The 25,417-nt window shown below is 45.2% G+C and overlaps 1 protein-coding gene across 1 annotated transcript in view; it reads right to left on the bottom strand.

Annotated features, from left to right (window-relative positions):
* Nucleotides 1-25,417, bottom strand: part of GABRB1 (gamma-aminobutyric acid type A receptor subunit beta1) — a 94,259-nt gene that overhangs the window by 16,400 nt on the left and 52,442 nt on the right. Inside the window, exons 4-5 of the mRNA XM_083460006.1 lie at nucleotides 17,548-17,768; nucleotides 1,079-1,161 (exon numbers count right to left, since the gene is read on the bottom strand). Of these exons, the coding sequence (XP_083316132.1) occupies nucleotides 1,079-1,161; nucleotides 17,548-17,768 (304 nt within the window). The remainder of the gene's footprint in view (nucleotides 1-1,078; nucleotides 1,162-17,547; nucleotides 17,769-25,417) is intronic.

The raw sequence follows: 25,417 nt of genomic DNA, 5'->3' as shown, positions 1-25,417 counted from the left end.
CTAAGCACTACACCACGCAAGCTGCAAGAGGTTTATTGAGACCCTGGTGGGGCTCCGTATAAGGATGGTGGGCAGTGTTTTTATCTGCTTTTCATAGTAATCTAATGGTATTGCAGCCAATGAACTAATACAAACAGGTGCAAGATATCAACCAACCAGGAAGCAAAGCTATATTTGCTGCTGTGGAGCATTAGATACAATGAATCTGGAGTAGGAATTCCCACTGCAACAGAGGAAGTTGCCTTGGACAGAATCAGGCAATTGGATTGTGTAGCTCAGTACTTTTATATGCCTGTTGTCTTTGTCCATGGAGTTTTCTTGGCAGGGATACTGGAGTGGCTTGCCGGTTCCTGCTCCAGGTGGATCACGTTTGGTCAAAACTCTCCACTATGACCTGTCCATCTTGGGTGGCCCTGCACGGCATAGCTCATAGCTTCTCCGAGTTATTCAAGCCCCTTCACCACGGCAAGGCAGTGATCCATGAAGGGCCACCTCATGAGAAGAGAAAACTCCCTGGAAAAGATCCTGATGTTGGGAAAGATTGAGGGCACAAGGAGAAGGGGACGACAGAGGATGAGATGGTTGGACAATGTTGTCAAAGCTACCAGCATGAGTTTGAGCAAACTGCGGGAAGCAGTGGGAGACAGGAGTGCCTGGCGTGCAATGGTCCATGGGGTCACAAAGAGTCGGACACGACTAAACAACAACAGCTCAGTACTATCTGTACATGGTATATTTAACTGATTTAAACTATTTCAGTACCGTAATTAATCTAGATGCACCACTATACTGTATATGTGACCAGCTAGTTATATTCCTATTTTAAAGATACGGTAAAGAGGCAGCGTAATGTTTCAAAAATGTTTTAAAACATTAATAGTCAAACTATACTTTATACTTTAGACAATATTGCAAATTAGGCAAGAGATATAAGCAATTTTATTTGGGCTCAGAAATATGGTATCAATTTAGGTGTAGATGGCGGTATGCATTGTAAGATTCCTTGTCACACATTGTACAAAAGTACAAAACAAGTTTATATTTTATATAAGCAGTAGAAAATGGTGAGACAACTTACAGCTTTCAATTTCCAGCGTGCAGTTTTGTTCATCCAGAGGGTACCTTCGTAAATCCATCATGCAGGCAGCCGTGGTAGTGATCCTGAGAAAGAAGGAAGAGGAAAGAGAGAGAGACAGGGAGAGGGGGAGAGAGAGAGAGAAAGGAGGAGAGGGAGAGAGAGAGAGAAGGTGGGATCAAGAAAGAAGGATATGTGGACTTGCAGCTCAGGTCAAACATTTTAACAATCTTAAAAAACTTTTTGAATTATTATTGCAAACTTTATTGAATTTCTTCAAAAACAATTACCAAACATCAAGTGTTGTCTTCCAGGACAAATAGTCATTCACATGGCATCAAAACAGACTTTTAAAAAGCAGTCAAAGGCTGTGTGCAGGGGGTGGAAGCAGGGCCAGATTTAGGTTTGATGAGGCCCTAAGCTAGCAGGTGGAGCTCATTACTTACACCAGGCATGGCCAAACTCAGCCCTCCAGATGTTTTGAGACTACAATTTCCATCATCCCTGACCACTGGTCCTGTTAGCTAGGGATGATGGGAGTTGTAGTCCCAAAACATCTGGAGGGCCAAGTTTGGCCATGCCTGACTTACAACATAGGAGCCTACACAACACAAAACACTGTTGCTGTATGTAGGCTTTATTTAATTTTTTTTATCTTACATTTTGGAAATGTACATCCAGTCCTTTAAATTTTTCGGGGGCCCCCAAGAGACTGGGCCCTAAGCTATAGCTTGTTTAGCTTATACATAAATCTGGCACTGGGTGGAACTGTGTGACCTTCCCACAGCCTTTGTCCCTCTGGCTGGTGCCCTGGCCAGGTGGCCCCCCCCTTTCTGCTTTGAAAATTTTTCCTTGGCTATTCCCTTTGTTGATTTCTTCCATCCCAGCCATGTGAAATGCTAATGGAAGAATCCTCGGTCTATCCAAGGCAGCCGTTTCTCAGGTAACTATGGAGCAGTTCATGAATCAATCTGTGATTCGGATTCTGCCTTTGGGCTAGCACTGTCTCTGCTTCCTCTGCATATCCCTACTGTTTCTTTTCAACCTGCACATTTTTTAAAGCAAACAAATGAAGCTATAAGCATCTCCCATAAATCTCCAGTTCTTGATTCTCCAAAGGAAAACGGACTACACAATTACCGTATTTTTTGCCCTATAGGATGCACCGTCCCATAAGGCACACCTAGTTTTTTGGGGGGGAAATAAAGGGAAAAAAATCCCCCCCCCAGGTGCGGGGCTGGGGAGGCCCGAGCTTCCCCCGACCCCAGCCCCCAAACAGGCAGCTCTCTGCAAGCCGTGGGAGCCCAGCGCTAGCTCCCGCTGCTTGCGGAGAGGTCCGCGAAGCCTGGACGCGCTGATCTCAGTGCGCGCAGGCTTCGGCATGCAGGCAACTCTCCGCAAGCAGCGGGAGCGCTCCCGCTGCTTGCGGAGAGGTCCGCGAAGCCTGGAGAGCGAGAGGGGTTGGTGCGCACCTACCCCTCTCGCTCTCCAGGCTTCAGCGAAAACCTGCATTCGCCCCATAGGACGCACACACATTTCCCCTTCATTTTTGGAGGGGAAAAAGTGCATCCTATAGGGCGAAAAATACGGTAGCTCCTTTGGATTTTCTACTGTGTGGGAAAAGGTAGAGAAGCACTAGAATAGCCAGTTAACTTAATTTAAGATCCTTAGCCTTTTGGGATCTGCAGGGACATTTGGAAACCTAAGGTACTGTTTTGGGTACCATAAAAACAGAAAATTAACAGAAAAACTGGAACCGCCCCCCCCCCCCAACAAAGGGCAACCCACCTACAACCCCCACAAAACAAATAAAACCAATAATAAAAAAGGAGGATCCCCAGAAGGCAAGCAGCAGCAGCAACAAATGACCAAACCCTTAATTAGGGAAAAAAATCAGCAGAAACAGGAAGCCTTGGTGGAGCCCCTATACGCCACATTGGGAATATTGGGAGCAATTGGCTGTTTAAACTGAATTATGTATTAAGACTTGCTCAGAAAAAAAAATTGCCCTCTCTAAAGAATTAATAATTTTTATTCAGCATTGACAGTATTGATTTTTTTTTGCGTAATATCTCTTAAGAGTTTGCTAATGGACCAAAGGAACCAGGTTTTCCTCAACTCCCAGTTCCATAAGGCACGCTGAGCTGTATTTCTAAACGGTTTTGCCCCAAAGCAGCAATAAGGTAGACAAAAAGTAATGCAGCATGAGAAATTCAATGTTTCCAGTGACAAGATACAAATCTCCACGCAAAATTCTTTCTCCCTCTTATAAGGCCCAGCATTTTGCCTGTCTGGAGCTGCGCCAACCCAGGCTTTAAGATCTTCACCTAAGGTCCTTCTCTGAGTGCCTCTTGTCAGGTGAGGTGTGATGGGTAGTCCACTGGGGAAAGGGCCTTTCCAGTGGTAGCATTCCCAGCATGGAACGAACCTCTCAGAGAAAATCACCTGGTGTCTTGACGTCTTTTCGGCATCAGGCAAAGACATTTTTATTTCCCCAAACCTTTTAACTGGTTTCAGCTTCTATATCAGGGCGGCCCAACTTTTTCTACAAAGAGGGTCACAACATGGAACCCACAGGCTGCACATTGCCTTGTGCGGGCGGGTGGAGTGAGGCCAAAATCTGATGTCCCCCACCAAGCTCTCATGCTGCCTTCCTAATAATAATAATAATAATAATAATAATAATAATAATTGGATGGCATTCATCTGACTGGGTTGCCCCAGCCACTCTGGGCAGCTCCCAACAGAATATTAAAAACACAATAAAACTTCAAACATTATAAACTTCCCTAAACAGGGCTGCCTTCAGTTGGCTTCTAAAAGTCAGATAGTTGTTTATTTCCTTGACATCTGATGGGAGGATGTTCCTGTGAGAAAAAACAATGGGGCCTAATTGTATTAGTAGAATGTCTGTCATCTGGTGGGTGGGGCTTTTGTCTTGTGCTCTGGAATCGGCCCCTCCCTTCAGGTATTCAGTTAAGTTCAGTTAGAGAGGCCAACTGTCATTCTCGCCTCATGAGGTTGCTTTAGTTTTTCTCAGTTTGTTATTGTGCTGCAATTTTCTTTATGGCTGAAGCTTTGTTTGACATATATGTCAGCCGCTTACTTTGCTGAAAGAAAAGAAACTCTGCTGAAGAATGGTGGAATATCCTAAACTGAGCGAGTGAGGGGATATTCCCAGTCTCACAGAAGGATTGATTTTTTTAATCACTCCCATCCTCCACAACAGTAGCACAGGGCAGGCGCAACTACTGAGAAGGCCCTCTGCCTGGTTCCCTGTAACCTCACTTCTCGCAGTGAGGGAACTGCCAGAAGGCCCTCGGTCCTCAATCTCAGTGTCCGGGCTGAACGATGGGGGCAGAGAAGCTCCTTCTGGTATACGGGGCCAAAGCCATGTAGGGCAGAACTTTCCAAACTTTTCAAGTTGGTGAAACAATTTTTGGACATGCATCATTTCATGACACGGTAATTCAGTTTTGCATCATTTTACAACACAGTAATTAGTTTTCCATCATTTCACGACACGGTAATTCAGCTTTGCTTGCAATCCTGAGGTTAAACGAACTCCTTTCCATCCCCGGGAGGAGCGTGCTACACACCTACGCACTGCAGCCGACACACTAATGTGTCGCAACACACAGTGTGGGAAGCTCTGGTTTAGGGCTTTAATGGTCAGCACCAACAAAGCTGGATAAGCAAGTTGCAGGGCACTGGGAAAGAGATGCAAGGCTCTGGCAGGGTCCTAGAGCCCTCCCACCTCCTTCTCAAAGCTGGGCAAATGCTAACTAGGTTTTGGGAAGGAGGAGGAGGATTCTAGGACCCTGTCGGAGCCCTCACACCTCCTTCCCAAACACCAGTGCCTCACTTATTCAGCTTTGGGAAGGCAGTGTGTGTGTGTGGGGGGGGGGGGTTCAAATGTTGCCATGGGCTGCCAAAAAAGGCATTGAGGGCTGCATGTGGCCCCTGGGTCGTGCGTTCGACTGCCCTGTTTTATTTTGACATAGGATGATTGTATGCTGCTTTTATATATACAGCATTTACTGTTATTGTTTTTAGTCTATGTTCATATATCAGCTTGGGACGCGGGTGGCGCTGTGGGTCAAACCACAGAGCCTAGGACTTGCCAATCAGAAGGTCGGCGGTTCAAATCCCCGTGACGCACGGGGTGAGCTCCCGTTGCTCGGTCCCTGCTCCTGCCAACCTAGCAGTTGTAAGCACATCAAAGTGCAAGTAGATAAATAGGTACCGCTCCGCCAGGAAGGTAAACGGCATTTCCGTGCGCTGCTCTGCTTCGCCAGAAGCGGCTTAGTCATGCTGGCCACATGACCCGGAAGCTGTACGCCGGCTCCCTCAGCCAATAAAGTGAGATGAGCGCGCAACCCCAGAGTTGGCCAAGACTGGACCTAATGGTCAGAGGTCCCTTTACCTTTATATTTCAGCTTGGATAGCTCAGTTGGTTAGAGTATGGTGCTGATAACACCAAGGTTGAAAGTTCAAGCTGTATATTCCTGCTATGCAACTCTACAATTCTATGAGGTGTTGGGGTGTGTGTGTGTGTGTGTGTGAGAGAGAGAGAGAGAGAGAGAGAGAGAATGAGAATACTAAAAGCTTTAAATTCAAACAGATCTCACCCTGAAAAAGTTCAGCTACAGCTTTTAGTTCAGCCTTGGGAATCATGCACACAATAGCATTTTAAACGCAACACACCAGGGGTAGGGAACCACTGGCTCTCCAGATGTTGTTGAGCTACAATCCTCACTGACACTGACCATTGGTCATGCTGGTTGAGGCTGATGGGAGCTGTAGTCTAACCACAACTAGAGAGTCGCAGGTTCTCTATCCCTTCATTGCCCCAGGCAAAGAGAGCAGGCAGAAGCCCATTTTGTATGTGTGTACAGAATGAGCCCATAGCTGGGCCAAGGTAAATTATTTTGCAAGGTACCATAAAGGCTACCTACCAGGTGTTCTGAAGATGCCAAATACAAAGTAATGTTGCACTGTTTTATTTTTTTATTTTTATTTTACCAAATATCCTATGGGACTGAGATCTATTGAAGAAACCTCAGCACAGTTAGCCCTTTTCACTGCGAGGCTATAAATACAATCAAATAACATTTATAGCAGAAATTCTGACAATGCTATAACTACACTCCTGCAAACAAGCGGCTGTAATAAAGGTTGTCTGCGAATGGGAAGCACAATTTATTGCAAATAACAGTTTTGTTTGACAGAGCAAATAGATGGTAGAGATATATGTGTGTGTTTTAAACCCAAAAGGGAGTGGGAAAAGGCAAATTTAAGAAAGCAAGAAGAGAAAAGCAAGCTTTGAGGATTGAACAGGCATTTTGGATGTGAAAATGCAGAGGAAACACAGCTTAATTTTAGTGGTCCAATTAAAAAAAAATCATTGAAAGATGATTTCCTCAAAAACCAGCTCATGATGGATGCTCTTCCCCTCATTGGCACCTGGAAATGGCACCAGTTTATTTGTGTATATACTTCTGATCTATTGCAGTGACATAGCATGGTTTGCTGGTGCTTGGAGCTCACGCAGGTGCATTCATGCCAGGCCAGTGTGGACCGCAGAGCGTGAACATAGCCCACCATGCAAACCTAGCCCTCGCTGCTGATGCCGCCACAGCGACTTGCACAGGGGGAGCCCAGCCAGTCAACGTGCATCTTCCTCTCTCTGTGCTCCTGCGTGAGTCACGTGACCCTTATGAGATCATGGAGCCCAAAGCACACACTTGGGGGAGGGCATGCTCTTACAGTACCCAAAAATGGGTACTGTAAGTAGAGATCGCGGCCCCTCCAAAAAGTGCTTGGGGGGGGGCGAGACCTTGGCATGAAATCACGTGATATCATGGTCCCCCAAATGACCATTTTGTTCTTGCGGGGAAAACAGGATGTCCCAGTTTTTCCGGGACACTTGCGGGGTATGTATGTGCAGCAGAATGAAGTGACAGAATCTTGAGGTGGCAGAATCTATGTTGCCACTTGCTGCGAGTGTGTATGTGTGTGTGTGTCAAATGCCATTTCTGAATGCCCCTCTGCCTACAAGATTCCATGCAAGGAAAAACCCAACAAAGAATCAGGGAGAAAAGTCCTAATTCTGTTTTCCCCTGGCTGCTTTTTACACACAGGGATTTTCTTTTTCTACATAGGCATAAAAAATTGACCTCCATCAGTAGTCTGCGGTAGAGCAGTCCATTCTGCCCCCCACCAAGACAAGTACCACTTCATCCCCATCTTCTCATGCTCATTGTGAAGGATCCAGACTTTATTGACAGATGTGATGGGCTACAGCAAACTAGAACAACCCGAAAATGTATACCTTGGGTCATCCATTTTCATCTACAGTTGAAAATATAAGCAGTAATATAAGGCAGAACATAGCAGGCAGGGTTCCACTTTTCTTTCGAGTAAACAATAAATAAGACAGGAGTAGTACGCTGAGCAATTTTCTTCTGACATTTATGATCGCCTGAATTTTAGGCAGCAAAAACAGCCATTTCTCTACAACATTAAAGCACAGAGTTTATTAAGTTTTTATAAATAGCCTCATTTATTCTCCTTTCAAAGTTATCCATCACCCCAAGGAAACTCTTCAAATAAAATCAACAGAGAGGATGTTTGCTATGTTTAATTCTCATTGGGCGCAGCTCCATTATGTCTCTAGTGATATTTCATGCCTTCCAGATGCACGAAACTGATATTTAAAGGATTTCATTCTCTCCCCCCCCCCCCAGTTCAACACGAAAATGAGTGCAGCAGAAAATGGAAAGCTGCTTACCAACCATTAAACATTATTATTGCCCTCCTGTGGCTTTCTGGCTTTCATACATCTCTCTAGTCATCCGTGCCATCTTTTCCTTCCAATTGCTTTGAGATACTGTGGAAATGTGTATGTGTGTGTGTGTGTGTGTGCTCATTCCAATATGTCAGGTGGCCGGCTAGTTTAACTTGCTGCAGTTATAGCAGCTTGGGAGTCCAAAAATGGATGAGGTCCAGCTTCAGGTGCCTGTTTTACTACACATTTTAGCACATCTCTGCATGGAATGTTGGTAAACTACTTTGGCCTTCTGAATAGGCTCTAAGTCTGGCTTCTAAGAATGTACTTCAAACCTTCTGGAGAATAAGAAGCATTAAATGTTCTGTCATTTTGCAGAATTGGATAAGATAACAGGAAGGATTCGAAACCTGCGGGATCAGAGATTCTCAGAGGACTGGAGTAAATAAATGAATTATTTGAAAAGCAATTGTAATCAACAGATTACGCTAGTAGGATTGCAAGAAGTTTTGTAAGGAGGATTATGCGAAATATTGCAGAGAAAACTATGATAAGACTTATTAGTGAAGGAGTATTAAATGTAATACTGAAAATAATGAAATGCAGATTAAGTGATAAAGATGGAAAAATCTTCAGATGCGGTTGATGGAAGTCCAAAACTTTGTATAAGATAAGAAAGTATGTTATATGATATTTGGAAATTATGTGTAAAAATCAATAAAAATATTTAAAATAAAAATAAATGTTCTTTCATTTAGAAAGCACGCATGTGGAAAAGCACTATTCACTGTTTCCCATTTTTATCTTCACAGTGATCATAGGATCATAGAATTGTAGAGTTGGAAGGGACCCTGAACATCATCTAGCCCAGGGGTCTGCAACCTTTAAGACAAAAAGAGCCAGTTGGACCCGTTTCCAAAGGGAAAAAAAACTGGGAGCTGCAAAACTCGTCATTATAAAAATAACTTTTTTGTCACTTTTTTATTATTTCTTTGTTTGACCCCTCAGAATTACTCCTCCTCATAGAAATAAACGTTAAATTAACAAGTTACCTTTTGTGTGTGTGTGTTCTTCACTCCCCTTCAAAACAGTGACCAGCGTACATGCCCCTTACAATGTAGCGGGTGGGCGGGAAGGTGACGTCGGGACGGTGCGTGACTAATGCACACACAGCCCCCATGCAACGTCACAGCCAGTACAGCGCCTGCCACAGTGAGGAGTGTCGGGGCGCACAATGCGCCTCCTCCCCTCACTAGTATCCACTCCGGAGCCGTGGCAAAGGTGTAAAAGAGCCACATGCGGCTCCGGAGCCGCGGGTTGCAGACCCCTGATCTAGGACAAGCCCCTGCAATGCAGGAATAAGCAGCTGTCCCATATGGGGATCAAACTTGCAACCTTGGCATTATCAGCACCATGCTCTTACCAACTGAGCTATTTCTCAGATGAGTTCAGTCCCTCCAATTTATGGGAGGAAGATGAGCTGAGGGAGCATGTTTCCTTATCTGAGCCGGGATATACATTCCCCCCATCCACCTCCTAGGTCCATATCCAGCCCTAAGAACACAGGAAGTGGATTAATACAGAGTCAGGCCATTGGACCAGCTACCTCAGTATTGCCATTGACTGGCAGCAACTCTCCAAAGTTTCAGACAGGGGTCTATCCCAGCCCTGGAGCTGCCTGGGATTGAACCTGGAACCTCGTGCATCCAAAGTAGATGCCCTTCCATTGAGTTACAGCTCTTCCCTTTTCCAAGAGGTCCAAGATCTAAATATCAGGGTTCAAATAAGCCTCTTCACGCATTCAAAAGAATTGTGAAGGGGCTAAATGGCCACAGAGGTTCCTCACCAATGCCAAGGCCCATGCCTCACTTTTAATGGCTATATCAAGCGCCCCTCTTCAGGCACGCCAACTCTAGGGGGTCAAAGACAACTCAACCACCTCAATATTTGTTGTCAGGAGGCTGGGTACCCTCAATCTTGGGGGCAGCCTGATGTTTCTGAGGCCCTATGTATCTACCAACGCAAACATGTTGAGCTGCCTTTCCTGAGGGGATCTAGATTGGCTCAGGATCCCCAACTGCATGGAGGAGTTTGACACAAGGCTGAATTGGTGGTGGTGGGCCGTGCTACACAATTTAACCTTACAATTGACACATTCAGCGTATGTTGGGTGGTGGTTAAATGAACTCCATTAATGTTTTAAGCAAAGATTTCAATGCTACAATGGAAGGCACTGTTTGCTTTACCACATTCATTTCTCGCCTTTTCTCCAAGGAGCTCTAGGCAGTGCACATGGCTCCTCCCTGTCCATTTTGTCCTCATAAAAACCCTGTGTTAGGTAGGTGAGACTGAGAGGGACTGGCTGGCCCAAAGTCATCAAGTGAGCTTTGTCGCAGAGCGCAGATTCAAACCCAGTTCTTCCTCCCACAGAGAGGTGCTTAATACAGTGGTGCCTCGCAAGACGAAATTAATTCGTTCCGCAAGTTTCTTCTTCTTGCGAGTTTTTCGTCTTGCGATTCAAGGTTTCCCATAGGAATGCATTGAAAATCAATTAATGCATTCCTAGGGAAACCAACTTCAGACCAGGTCCGGGGACAGTCTGTCCCCCGACCTCTTCTGAAGGCTGGGGGGCGGGGACAAGGGCTTTTCTTCCCACCCCCAGCATTTTAAAAAACCCCGGGACAGCGGAGGGCTTCTCCGCTGTCCGGGGCGATCTTAAAATGCTGGCGGGCGGCATTTTAAAATCGCCCCGGGACAGCGGAGGACTTCTCCGCTGTCCGGGGCGATTTAAAAGCCCCTGGGAAGGCAGGCAGGGGGGACAAAGACTTTTGCCCCCCGCCAGCCTTCAGAAGAGGTCCTGGACCTCTTCTGAAGGCTGGCGGGGGCGAAAGTCTTTGCTCCCCCCGCCTGCCTTCAAAAGCTGTCCGGCCAAGGCTTCGCGGACCTCTGCCGGCATGCCGAAGCCTGCGCGCGCTGACATCAGCGCGCCCAGGCTTCGCGGACCGCTCCGCCAGCAGCGGCAGCGCTGCCGCTGCTGGCGGAGACTTGCCGGCATGCCGAAGCCTGCGTGCGCTGACATCAGCGCGCCCAGGCTTCGCGGACCGCTCCGCCAGCAGCGGCAGCGCTGCCGCTGCTGGCGGAGACTTGCCGGCATGCCGAAGCCTGCGCGCGCTGACATCAGCGTGCCCAGGCTTCGCGGACCTCTCCTGCCTTCAAAATCCGTCCGGGATAGCGGGAAGCGCTTCCCTGCTATCCCGGACTGCTTTTAAAATGCTGGTGCTGGGGAGCAAAGCCTTTCGGCCCCCGCCAGCCTTCCTGGACCTCTTCTGAAGGCCGGAGGGGGGGGGAAGGCTTTGCTCCCCACCGCTAGCATTTAAAAGAGGTCCCCGGAGATTTCCCTATGGGCTTTCGTCTTGCGAAGCAAGCCCATAGGGAAATTCGTTTTGCGAAGCGCATCCAAAACGGAAAACCCTTTCGTCTAGCGGGTTTTCCGTCTTGCGAGGCGTTCGTCTTGCGGGGTACCACTGTATCTCCAACTCCTCGAAAGATTCCAGTGTCTCCAAATTTTTTTACACATCACTTGGGTTGACAGGTGAACTAATATCAGTGTACTGGAAGAAGCAAAGATCACCAGTGTCGAAGCAATGATTCTTCAACATCAGCTTCATTGGACCGGTCATGTTGTGCGGATGCCTGATGATCGTCTTCCAAAGCAACTACTCTATTCTGAACTTAAAAATGGAAAGCGTAATGCTGGTGGTCTACAAAAGAGGTATAAAGACTGTCTCAAGGCAAATCTTAAAAAATGTAGTATAAACACTGACAATTGGGAAACACTGGCCTGCGAGCGCTCCAGTTGGAGAACAGCCTTTACCAAAGGTATCTTGGGCTTTGAAGACTCTCAAACTCAGGACGCAAGGGAGAAACGTGCTAGGAGGAAGGCACGCTTGGTAAATCCACACCGTGATCAGCTCCTGCCCGGAAACCAATGTCCCCACTGTGGAAGGATGTATGGATCCAGAATTGGCTTCCACAGTCACTTACGGACTCATTGTTAAAAACGTGTTTATGGAAGACAGTCTTACTCGGCTACGAATGATCGCCAAAGAAAAGGAAAGATCATCTCACAAAATCTCAAGCACAGTGCATTACATCTTTACACCGGGCCGATCCACATGTTCACTGCAAGTTATTAAAAAAAACAATAATTCAAGTGCTATGTGTGAACCACTTCTATATGAAATAACCAATATGTGTTTCATTTCATCACTCTGAGAAGGTAAACTAGCTGGAGAACAGTTTGGGAAAGTGGGGCATCTTTGTTGCCATGACAAATAGCTTATGTGGGAATGCCTAGTTTTCAAATGAATGCCACCTCGCCATTTAGGACGATGTGTGTATTTGTTCTGGAAAATGTGGCACCCAACCATGTTACCAACAATGGAATTATTTCACTGTTCTTGGCATATGCTGTCTGAATCTGGTTTGACACCGTGCGCTTCACCTAAACAATGGAGCAAAGCTTTTCTCTTTTCTGCTCTGCCATTGCAGGAGCTATTATGTCGTCAGATGCAGGTTGTATGGGGAGCAAAACACACCGGCTTGCATTGTGCTCTCTCAGCAGGCTGACACTCTGGCTCACGAAAAGGTCATCCTGCTTTTGCAAAAGGTGTAGCCCTTTTGTGGATCTGTGCGAGAGCATTTCTAAGAGGGTATATAACATTGGCCCCAATCCGTGTGTGTCAGAACAGGCCAAGGCATTATGGTTATAAGATCCTGCATGATTCCTAATTTGGGATGGATAGATGGATCCCTATATAACTGTCCCGAGCTGGTTTCATTTCCACTGCAAAAGACAACAACTCTGTTTTGCCTCATTTATGGGTGGACTTTTTAGGAACCCTAAAAATTGGCCCACATTTACAAAAAGGAGAGAAGTATTTACGTTACGAGGTGTCGGCCTGTTGAGAGAACACAATGCATACCTGTGTGTGTTCCTCCCCAAACAAGGCTGAAGGATAATTACTTTCAGAGGCCGCACAGAAGTCTGGGAGGTGCAGATCAGGTCCATTTTTGCATCAGAATTCACAGGAACCAAATTCTTCAAGCACCTTTAGTCCATATACTCCCTGTTCTCTGTCTATGTTCTAGGGATCAGAAGGGTTGGAGCGGGGGGGGGGGTTAAAGATGGCAGAAGAGAGGAAGTGTGTGCCATGTTCTCAGTGATGGGGAGACTGTTTCAGTGGTTAAGGAGGGGCACTGCAAGTTTCTTAAGGACCCTCCTGCCCTTCTGAAATAGGCAACAAGTGCTCTGACAGCGCCGACAGCTTATTGTGTTGATGTCTGGTTTACCTCCTGACCCTCCCCGGTTCCTATTTTATACTATACTATACTATACTATACTATACTATACTATACTATACTATACTAGGTGGAGGGACGCAGGTGGCGCTGTGGGTTAAACCACAGAGCCTAGGACTTGCCGATCAGAAGATTGGCGGTTCGAATCCCCGTGACGGGGTGAGCTCCTGTTGCTCGGTCCCTGCTCCTGCCAACCTAGCAATTCGAAAGCACGTCAAAGTACAAGTAGATAAATAGGTACCTCTCCGGCGGGAAGGTAAATGGTGTTTCCGTGCACTGCTCTGGTTTGCCAGAAGTGGCTTAGTCATTCTGGCCACATGACCCGGAAGCTGTACGCCGGCTCCCTGGGCCTGTAAAGCGAGATGAGCGCCGCAACCCCAGAGTCAGCCACGACTGGACCTAATGGTCAGGGGTCCCTTTACCTTTTATACAATGGTGGACGAGTAAAAACATGGAAGATTAATAATGCTAACCTGCCGCCCAATTATGTGTGGAGGTTTATAATGCCGCTGGTGTTGGGTGGCAATTTCCTCCCTCCCTTTCCGACAGATGGGTGGGGTTTGCGACACCAAGCGAGCTTACCTGGTCGGATGCCTCCCACCTGCGATAGGGTGGCCATCGTCCCGCCCCTGACCTGGGAGGACAATGGACGGCCAGCTGGGGGTGGGGTGAGGGCCAAGGGAAAAGAGGCTGACCCCTTTGACCAAACCTCACTTTGTTTCCTCCTCTTCCAGGTTCACCCACCCACCCCTCCCAAATTAATAATATTTTCTTGCAGTGTAATATTTTGCGTTCCAGGTCAGCGGGCGCTGCTATGGTCATAAGATGGTTGCTGTGTTCAGAACTGGGAAGGAATTTCCCCTGCAATGGCAGGTTTCGCCTTCCCTATAGCATTTTGTCACAACTTTGGTGGTTTTTTAGGCCTTGGCAAGGTATCTTTTAGTCTATCTTCGAGTGTGTGTGGGGGAAGCATTTCTTGCACCACCCCCCACGCGGCGGTGGCTGCAGGGCCTGTTAAAGGGTTGATTGCGGGAGTCCCTGGCCCTAGAGCGGCGGCATGTAGGTCAAACTCTCGGCTGAGGTAAAGTGGGAGGGCACGCTGTGTAACTTCGTGCTTTGCAGTCCCCTCCCACTGCACCTCATTGCCCTGTACATCCTCAGTCCCAGTCGGACTGAGAGGGTTACATGCCCTTGTTCTCTTTTGAAAGAAAATTATATGAAAATTATGTAAAGATGGTATATTACATTAGTACAGATAGCAAAAATGTACAAAACCGGGTCAAACACATGTTGGAAATGTAAAGAAAAAGAAGGGACTTTTTATCATATGTGGTGGGAATGTAGAGAAGTTTTATATATAATGAGTTGAAAAAAAATGTTTAAAATGACATTTGTAAAAAACCCCAGAAACATTTCTGTTAGGGATTGTAGGACAAGATTTGTCAAGAAAAACAAAGAACTTATTTATGTATGCTATAACAGCGGCAAGAGTCTTGATAGCACAAGGATGGAAGAATGCAGAAATCCCAACGAAAGAACAGTGGCAAGAAAAATTGATGAGTTACGCAGAGTTGACTAAATTGACATACAAATTGCGGGAGAAGGACAACTGTGACTTTAAGGAAGAATGGGAGCTTTTTACAATTTATTTAAAAATACAGCAAAATGAATTGGACTCCTTGGCAGGTTTAGAAAAACATACACAAATTTATTGGTTGAGAACATGGTAGATAGATAATGTAAGGATATGTATGATTTTATAACATGCAGAGAATAATATGTGCTGAGAAATCAGAGAGAGGAGCTGAGGGAAGTCAGGGGGGGAGAGTTTGAAGGGGGGAAGGGGAAAAGTAATGGATATGATATATTTTGATAATTTGTTATGTTGAAATTGTTAATAAAAACTTTTTTTAGAAAAAGAGAGGGTTACATGCCAAGGCCTATGCCAAGTTTCCCACATTCTCAAGTTCAATAAAGTTGTGGCCAATTTGAACCCATACTTTGATCTCTTGTCTCATTTTTTTTTGGGGGGGGGGGTAGGCTCCACAGATGGGGATCAGTGTGTGTGCCCGCAATAAAATTCTGTAAGCAAAAGTAACCTATTTTTACATATCACCTGGAAAGGCTCCAAGAGGCTATATTGATTGGCTGTATGTGAACATCAGAACAATCCCTGTTTCCCATTATATTCATTCTGACATTTAGCATCAAGGTGTATCACCGATTTGTCACCTTTGATTGTTGGTTGATATGGATTTGTTATATGAATAGCAAATGTTTTCCTTCGGCTCAGTTTGCTCTTCTTAGATTCCTTACTTTGGAGAAGACCCATTTACTGCAGTGGATTTTTCCTCCTCTCCCTCCAGAGTCAGTGGCTTAAGGATTGTGGCTCTAGAACTCATTAAAAGCATTGTTTGGGGGGGGGGGGAGAAATCTATTGCCGACTTGCAGAAATAAAGATGAAAGGGGCAGTAATTAAAGTTGTACCTTACATTGGATTTCCAATTTGCATGCAATTACCTGACATACTGGTGACAACACTAATATATATCAAGAGAAATCTAGCAGCATGGATTCCAGTGTGAATAAGCTCTGTCTGATTTTTCTTTTCCCCTACAGGCAGGGGGATTCAGGTGCAGCAGTCAAAATCCAAAGGAGTTGTTAGTGCGAAATTGGGGTTATTATTATTATTTTTTAAATGCACAAATGAGCCCAGATCCTTTCCTTTCAGCTGTCAGAAACAACAGAGAACTAGGAGATGTGGTGATGCACAGCACTGCAGAAGCATAACCAGAAACTACCCACAAAATGCACTCCAGGAAAGCTGTGATGGTATACTGAATTTATTTCCCTCTTTTTAGATCGTCCCTGGATCAGGAAAATCAGAGATGACTGCTGGAAAACTGTGGGCTAGGGCTGTGCAATAAATCGTTGTATCGTATTGAAATATCATTGTGATAAGTGTTTCAACAAGGCAATATACTAGATCAGCTGAACTGAAACTTTGCATATACTTTGCCTTATGTTGCATTATGGTGTAAACTTTGGAGCTATGAAATATTTTCCCTCCTAGTACATTTTTGTACACTTTTATTTATCAAAACCTTTCTGTGCCAGGATAACAATACCATTTTAATGTCATGGCCAAAAATTTAAGAGCTTCCCATCTCACGTATCGGAATAATTGGATGGCTGTCCAGCTACTGCAAGGCAGCAAAGGCACACTAACATGTTTCCATTGCTTTTTTTCTGGGGGTACGCAGGGGTACGCATACTCCTAAACATTTTGTGAATCTTTGTAGTTTTACTTTTTTTATTTTTCCCAATTTTCACTATAATATGGTGATTTTCTTGAGTCAAAATGAGAGTACCCCATAACACCTTTTTTAAGAAGAAAAAAAAAACACTGCATATTTCCAAAAGGCATCTAAATACCCCTCAAAGTGTACAACGGCTTACAAGCTGCTTTTCATTAACCAGTTTGATGGACAGGAGCTGCAGCAATGAAGATTGAAGGCAATTAGAAAGACACATTTTCCGCATGCTCTGTTTAACAAATAATAACCACATTCTGGAACTTATCAGCCATTTCCCCAGTGCCCTGTTTTCTCTTTCGCTGCTGAAACACCAGTTTCCCCGCTCCCCTGAGAAAAGCCATTTATGCACACCAGTGTAGTCCACCATTCCCCAAGAGAGACTTAATAGCATTTTTTTTTTTGCTTGAATCATTCATAGAGGAAGCATGAGAGTGCAATTCTTCTTCTTACTATGGTGGCTTCAGTTTCATTTCAAGCTTCCATATATTTGCTATCCAGAATAAGATTTTGCTGCTGCTGAAATGACTGCAGACACCTGTCATTGCTCACACAACGATCTAACCACTGAATGTCACCATCCTGAACAGATTTTCTAAGCGGTAAGTTTGCAGGACACGTGACCCATTCCTTAAATCACAATTTGCTAGGACTACCAAGAGCCAGGTAAAACTGCTTGGCGATGTGTCTGTGAGGAGTTTCTGAACAGGTTAAAGGTAAACATTGCCCAGCTAGCCGATATGACGTCATTCACCCTGTGGCCTCAGAACCTGACTTCTGGTGGCACCGCAAGGCCTCGGATTCGACTTCTGGTGCTTCGCGAGGCACCAGAAGTTGCGTCGGAGGCCCTGCGGTGCAGATGTAGAACACCCAGAACAAAAAGTTTTGAGGGTGCTCGGGCCCCCCAGGGTCCCCTAGAGATAGCTGTCATCAGGTATTCCAGTTCCTATGATGAGCTACACCCCAGTACGTAACTGCACAGCAAGCTTAAATACAGCATTACCTACCGCAAACCGTAAAGAACAGTTCCATCCGGATGTAGCCGAATCATTCGATTTTTCACAGTAACTCCATGAACAAAGGACTTCTTGTCATTCAGGAAGTATGTATCTGGTACCCAGAGATAGTCAGCCACTCTGTTATCTAACGTCAGATTCAAAGGTATTCCAGAGTATGATAGTCTTTTATCCCTCCAGGACTGCTGGAAATACATAGTGAGTGTGTAGTCCTGGGAACAAAGAAGAAAAGAAAAATAGTAATTCAGTGTATGTGACTTTAGCATAGTTTCTAATACGTTTTATGATCTGAAGAGCGCAATTATTGCCACTGTACAATGAGATTCACTGAAAAAACAAACAACTGTGAGGGTCATGAATGCTGCTTCTGTTGGCCTGTTGACGCGAGCTTTCTTCTTACAAGTGGTACAACGAACAATCTTGTGTCCACCTTTTCCATGAGGGACTTGCTTAAACTCCAAGATGTAACTGAGAACATCCTGTACAAAGGTGTCACAGTGCCTTAAGCGTGACCATTCAGACTTTGCAAAACAGATCTTCATGTTCTTCAGCTTAAGGTCAAAGCTACACGGCAGGCTTGACGCCATTGTTTACCCAAATCTTACAGCCCCAGATCCAAACGCAGAGAATGTCAGGTACCATTGAATTCAACTAGATAGTTAAGACATTGTAGCCAAGCTTCAATCAGACGTTTTTAAGGATGAGGTCCTAATGTGGGTGCCGGCCCTCAAAAGTTGTGTGTGTCATGGACTGACTGGTTGCACTAGCAGGGGGGAAAGGCTCAGAGCCAGGGGGTTGCTGGTGGGATGACCATGAGTGGTCAAAGGGAGAAGAAAGAGCAGACTGGGAGGGGGAAGTGTTGGAAGCTTAAGAAGTAACTGGGTTTAGCGATGAGATGCTAGAACAATACTTGCATTTTGATAAAAAGTGCCATGGGTGTAGGGCTGCCATACATCCGTCGGAAATAGCGTCCAGGCTAAAAATGTCAACCTATGCTGGAAGTGTTGTTTTTTTGGGCGTATTTCCTTAAAAATAGCTCAAAAACTTCAATTTTTTGAAGATTTTGCAAAAATAGCTCAACAACAGATTTTCACTTTTTGAAATATGGCAACCCTACGTGGATGCCAGCATGAAATGGCTGCCATGGGTGGCAAAAAAGGAGGAGGGGCTGTTATTCTCTACCAGTGAGTACTGTCACCTCCACTATCCAAAGCCCTGGTCTTATATATGTTGTTAATAACCCCCCCCCCCAATAATGATGTATTTTTAAACTATCTCTAAGCGACATAAAATGTAAATACAGTTATGTTGGTCAATAGAAACCTGCCCCCAACATCCTGCAACTTCATATTTGGGCAATGTCAAAAATATCACAGAACTCAAAAATCTTATCCGCTATTTTGTGACATTTTTGGTCGCCCTAATAAACTGGATTTTGGAGTGAAGACTTGTTATGGTGTATTTATAATTGTTTTCATTCATAACCATTCCTCAGTTCTGGAGGGTGTGTATGTATGTTAAGTTTATTAGGATCTCCTAATTTGGGTTATATAAATGGATGTGCTTAGTCGTCCAGGGGATAAACTGTACTTGTAGGCCCAGAGGAATCTAGATCTACAAGTGGTAAGGTCACTTATTACAGTGATTCTGGGCCTCCTTCCCTGGAAAGATGTCAGCTAATGCAACCATGATGAGCCTTTTAATTGCTTGCAAGTGCACCAAACATGTGTGTTGCCGCCATATGGTGACTCTTCAGGTTTTCTCAGAAAAGGGACTTCAGTGCCAGCTCTTGCCGCCCTGACAAGCCTCTCCGTCTCACTAGATGTTGTGCCTGCTCCACGCCAGCTTGCCTGGGGCAAGAAAAGCAACTGGGAACCAAAAGGCAAAGAAATGAGAACAGCTGGGCTCCTTAATGAAAAATGCAGAGAGGATTTGAGAGCCAGTAGCATCCATTGCCATCAAACCCATTCTCATATGTAAGTAGATCCTGTTTACTTCATTAAGAGGTTACTTTGCTTCATATTTTACTTCATGTTTGTGCTTTAGTTCAGGATTGCCTGCTACTAATTCAAACGTCCCTGCTTTCTAAAGCACCTCCACAGTGTTTTAGGGGCAGATTTGTAGTGTAGACGGCCTCTTCTGACATAGTCTTTGTCTCTACGGCAATCCTCTATTTCCATGAAGACATATATTTAATAAAGGTTGTGTCTTCAGAAGGCACCATTCACTTGAATTCTGTCCAGAAAAGAAATGTGATCAGGAGGTAGCACGTGGAACTAGAGTCCTGCTTAGGAATAGTTCCCAAAAAACCTTTATGAGTGACTAATTCTGACTGAATTTCTCATACTTGTGAACTGGAGCAACCTCTTCAAAGGCAACCATTGCGGACAAACCGCAAAATTTTGCACGACAGCCTACAAAATGTGCCAGTCGATTTTACCTACTCGGCCTACATAGACCATTTATCTGTCCTTTAAATTACTAAGGACTCAGCTACATTGGCAAAGAAAAAGCGCTTTATGTACGTTGTTTATGCATTCTAACACTGTGACAACAGATGGTGCTGTGGAGTTCTGTTTTTGCCAACCCAATCTCTCATACAAAGTTTAAAACATGTTTAATTGAAACACTTCTTTGATGTGTCTAGATCTAGCCTAAGTCTTCAATTTTGCTTAAAGGTAAAGGTAAAGGGACCCCTGACCATTAGGTCCAGTCGTGGCCGACTCTGGGGTTGTGGCGCTCATCTCGCTTTATTGGCCGAGGGAGCCGGTGTACAGCTTCTGGGTCATGTGGCCAGCATGACTAAGCTGCTTCTGGCGAACCAGAGGAGCGCATGGAAATGCCGTTTACCTTCCCGCCGGAGCGGTACCTATTTATCTACTTGAACTTTGGTGTGCTTTCGAGCTGCTAGGTTGGCAGGAGCAGGGACCGAGCAACGAGAGCTCACCCCATCGCAGGGATTCGAACCGCCGACCTTCTGATCGGCAAGTCCTAGGCTCTGTGGTTTAACCCACAGCGCCACCTTACGCACATTTTAATTCTACTTCATTTTATCCATACCAGTATTAGTTGTATTAAATAGAGTACACGTGTTTTTAATCGTATAATAAATTATAAATATACATAGGTACTGAAGGGATTTTGTAACTCTGATGGGCTACTCTTCACACGCTTTCCACATTTAAAATGAGTTCATGTGAGGTTGGCATAATCTTGCCAGATGGCATCGTATTGCCAGAGGCATCCTTTCAGTTTTTTTTCAGACTAGTATTGATGTTCAGTGCCTCTGGCAACTGGAACACAGATGCAGCTGCTATTAAGATTTGCTCCCTCTGACAGAGGTGGCATCCAACATCTTGGGAGGGCAAATTGGGACCCACCCACCCACACCATGGCGCTTGTCTGCCTACCATCACTCCCTGCCACTTCCCATCCGCCCCCACTGCCTTACCTTCACAGGCAGATGTCATGGCAACCTGAGTGTAATCTTCAACACCTTCCTTTCCATGGAGGCACAGATGGCAGCTATAACAAAGGCGGCATTTTCCCATCTCCGCCAAGCTAAGCAGTTGGCTCCTTACCTCTCTCGCCCTGACCTAGCCACTGTGATCCACGCGACGGTCACCTCCAGACTGGATTATTGTAACTCGCTCTACGTGGGGCTGCCCTTGAGACTGACCCAGAAACTCCAGCGGGTGCAGAATGCCGTGGCGAGACTCCTTACGGGGTCCTCGCTGCGGGATGACATTCACCCAGTGCTGCACTGGCTCCCGGTGGAGTACAGGATCAGGTTTAAGGTGCTGGTTTTAACCTTTAAAGCCCTATACGGCCTAGGACCCTTGTACCTATGGGACCGCCTCTCCTGGTATGTCCCGCGGAGGACCTTACGGTCTTCAAACAAAAACATCCTGGAGGTCCCAGGCCACAGGGAGGTTAGAAGGCCTCAACCAGAGCCAGGGCTTTTTCGGCTGTGGCTCCAATCTGGTGGAACACTCTGTCACAAGAGACTGGGGCCCTGCGGGATTTGACATCTTTCCGCAGGGCCTGCAAGACAGAGCTGTTCCACCAGGCCTTTGGCCAAGGCACAGCCTGACCCCTTCCTTTGGTAATCCTCATAGAACTCTAACCCAATGTGTTATGTACCGAAGTTCTCACCCTGGGCCAGCAGGGGGATACTGTAGATAGTTCAGGTCCACATATGCAAATAAGGGATCAAAAGTGACGTTCAGTGATTGGATAGTTACAGAAAGTTGTTACAGTTACGTTGTACTGGAGCTCTATATAAGCAGGCTGGCTGAACCCTTTAGTTCAGTTCTGTTCTGACCTGTGAATAAACAAAAGCTGTTTGGAGAATCGCTGTGTCGTCTGATATGTTCACCCACAACTTAACACAATGGTTGCCATTAATTTGATTTGAACTGATTTTATAATGAATTGATTTTAGAATGTTGTATGATTTTACTATTGTTAGCCGCTCTGAGCCCAGCTTCGGCTGGGGAGGGCGGGATATAAATAAAATTTTATTATTGTTGTTATTATTATTATTATTAGAGTGAGTGCACTATGGCAACTGCATGGGGACATCCTGGGCGGGCATCTCAGCACCAACAGTGGGTCTCTCCCTCTCTTCTTCCCTCCCTCTCTCTCCCACTCCCTCTGCTGCTACGGCCTCTGCCTCCTCTTCTGCCATGGCTCCAGCCTCCACTTCCTCCTCCTCTGCTGTACTTCCTGCGCATCACTTCCAGAACCTGGTGCCTATGGAAGTGTGGTGGCAACTCCTGAAGTATGCCTGGTGGCAGCGTTGGTGGAAGAGGCTACAGCAGAGGAGGAAGAAGACAAAATGGGACATCTGGGATTGCGATCAGATGCCGTCATGGCTTTAGTAAATCTTGGATGTCCCACTCAAAATGGGACAGTTGCGTGGTATGGGGTGGGATGCCTGTGGGTTTCCAGAAGTTGCTGCACCACAACTCCAATCATCCCTGGCCACTGTCCATGCTGCCTGCAGTTGATGGGAGTTGGAGTCCAACAATCTCTGGAGGGCCACAGGCTCCTTATCCCTGCCTAAGATAATGTTGCTTTAGTTTCAGCCTTCTGCTGTTGCAAGGGGTGGAGGCTGCTTCAAGAACATTTTTGATGATCTGTTGGCCATGGCATGATGCTAGTCTTATCCCCTACTTGTCTTGTCCGAATAATAAACCCTTTGCATGACACAGTGGTGATATGAAGGGGCTGGTGGAGAGGACTATTGGGGCAGATGAATGAAAAGCTATTTCTGTTCCAGCTTTAAGGCTGGGTCCACAAGCCTGTGCAAAATAATGAATTGTGCCAGTCCTGGCATCCTTTCACCCTGTTATTATAAAGCCATTAACTGCAATGGCCTTAAATGAAAAGATGCATTTACATATACCTATAGCAGTGCAATTAGTACTGAAACCCATTTGTGGGGACTTGCTGCAGTGCAGAAGTCAACCAAAACTCCATATTCTTTATAAAATTGTGATGGATCAAAAAATCTATTCATGCATTTGGCCTACCCAGGGTGCCTACCTAATTACCTGTTCTTGCCTAATTTTTATTAGGAGTTTTTAGGAGCCGCCTGAAGTCTCTGATTAAAGCCAGCAGCACAACCTCTGATATTTATTTATTTAGCTAGATTTATTTATTGCTTGGGACGCAGGTGGCGCTGTGGTCTAAACCACAGAGCCTAGGGCTTGCTGATCGGAAGGTTGGCGGTTCGAATCCCTGCGACGGGGTGAGCTCCCCTTGCTCGGTCCCTGCTCCTGCCAACCTAGCAGTTCAAAAGCACGTCAAGAGCAAATAGATAAATAGGTACCGCTCTGGCGGGAAGATAAATGGTGTTTCCGTGCGCTGCTCTGGTTTGCCAGAAGTGGTTGTGTCATGTTCGCCACATGACCCAGAAGCTGTCTGTGGACAAACACTGGCTCCCTCGGCCAGTAAAGCGAGATGGGCGCCCAGAGTCGTCCGCAACTGGACATAACGGTCAGGGGTCCCTTTACATTTTATTTATTGCTTAATCAAATGAATGATCTCTAAGTAATAATATTAAATGTTCATTACAAATATTGATGAAAAAAAGCACTTAAAATAATGAATAGATCAGTTAAAGACAAGTTCTTAAAAAAGCAAAAGGCTGAAGAAATATGTATCCATAACAGATTTCTAGGGTCATTTTTCATAGAGTCTCTTAGGCTTCATATTAGATTCCATATCAAGGACATAGTCACCTTCCTGCTGGTAGAGTTCTAATATGCTACCAATCAAGTTGTTTTGATGTGTCTGGTGATTATTTTCTCCTCACTACAAGCTGACACCTTTGGCCCATTGTTGCCCCATTTGTTGCCCCATTGGCAGAACGATTCCACATGGAGAACTGTGATGAAAGGAAGTTGAATAGTGTGAGGGGAAATGTTTCATCCTCCAAAACAAGCTATTAGTCCTTTCTTGAGTTACAACCTACTAAAAATTGTGCAGTTTTGCACATGTGTCGCTTAAATGTCATCAATGGCATGGACAGGACTGCAGGTTGCCTCTGAGCATAGCTGTCAACCTTCCCTTTTTTTGCGGGAAATTCCCTTATTCCAGCGCCGTTTCCCGCTGCTTCCGGCTGCAATCCCGGATTGTTACATATCCTGTAGACTGTCCCCGGACAGATGAAACTGTAAGCAAAGTTAGCCTGTTCTGCATTTAGCCCTGCTCGCCCTGCTCATGAACCATCAAACAAACACGACCCATTGTAAAATACTGCAAATATATTTCATAGAAGAATCAGATTGTGTTACAGCAAACAAGAGTGATTCAATTAAAGCAGGAATAGAAAACCTGTGGCCTCTAGATCAGAGCTTTCTAAACTTTTCATGTCGCTGACACACTTTTTAGTTATGCATCTTTTCGCGACACAGTAATTTAGTTTTGCATCATTTTGTGACACAGTGATTCAGTTTTACTAGCCAACCTGAGGTTAAAGTAGCACCTTTCCAGCCCTGGGAGCAGTGCTGGGAGCATTTGTGCGACACACCTACACACTGCAGGCGACACACTAACCCGTCACGACACACAGTTTGGAAAGCTCTGGTCTAGATAATGAGGGACATTAACTCTCAACAGCCCTAGCCAAGATGGCCAATGGCCTGGGATGGCAGTTAAGAGTCCAAGAAGATCTCCATAACATTCTAGAGAGAAGATATGCAAAAAATTATAGCTAGCATCCAACTGGCCTCCAAAGTTCTTAAGAATTATCAGTAAGCATCAATATTCACAAATTTTATAACATTTATCACTGCATACATATTAACTGTGGATGGTGACTAAACTCATGCTCTCTTTTAAAATAAATTGGTAAAACTTGCCTGAATTTATGACAACTATTAAAAAACCCCTTCATATTATACCAGCCTGCCCCTTTACATTCCATATAACATCAGACCAGAATAAACATTTTAGATCATGTTTTTGAAAGGAAGGAATCATTTTCATAAAGTAGATAAGGGACCTGGATGAAAAACCTGTAGGTTGAACTAGAGTTCACCAGGTCCAATTGATAATGCTGCCAACACTTCATTGTTCTTTGAAATCTGTCAGTGCTTGAAGATGAAACTAAGAGAACTTCAGAGGTTTCCCTCCTCCTCCTGAGAAGGGAATGCATTTTTATTAACTTTTGGCACCCAGAAATGACAAAGGAACAGATCGGATTTTCTTTAAAACCAATGCCTCAATGATGAGAAAATCCTGCAACTTGTTTTCTATGACCTGGAAACTGGTGATTTCATTTGATGTGATCCAAAATCTGTATCCCTCTCTGAGTTTAAATGAAGATGCCATTCTTAGTTTGCCTCTCAAC

Source organism: Podarcis liolepis (genome assembly GCF_965112155.1).
Source record: "Podarcis liolepis genome assembly, chromosome: 9".
Lineage (NCBI taxonomy): Eukaryota > Metazoa > Chordata > Lepidosauria > Squamata > Lacertidae > Podarcis > Podarcis liolepis.
Note: the sequence above shows the minus strand (reverse complement) of the source record. Positions and strands in the feature narration are given on the sequence as shown.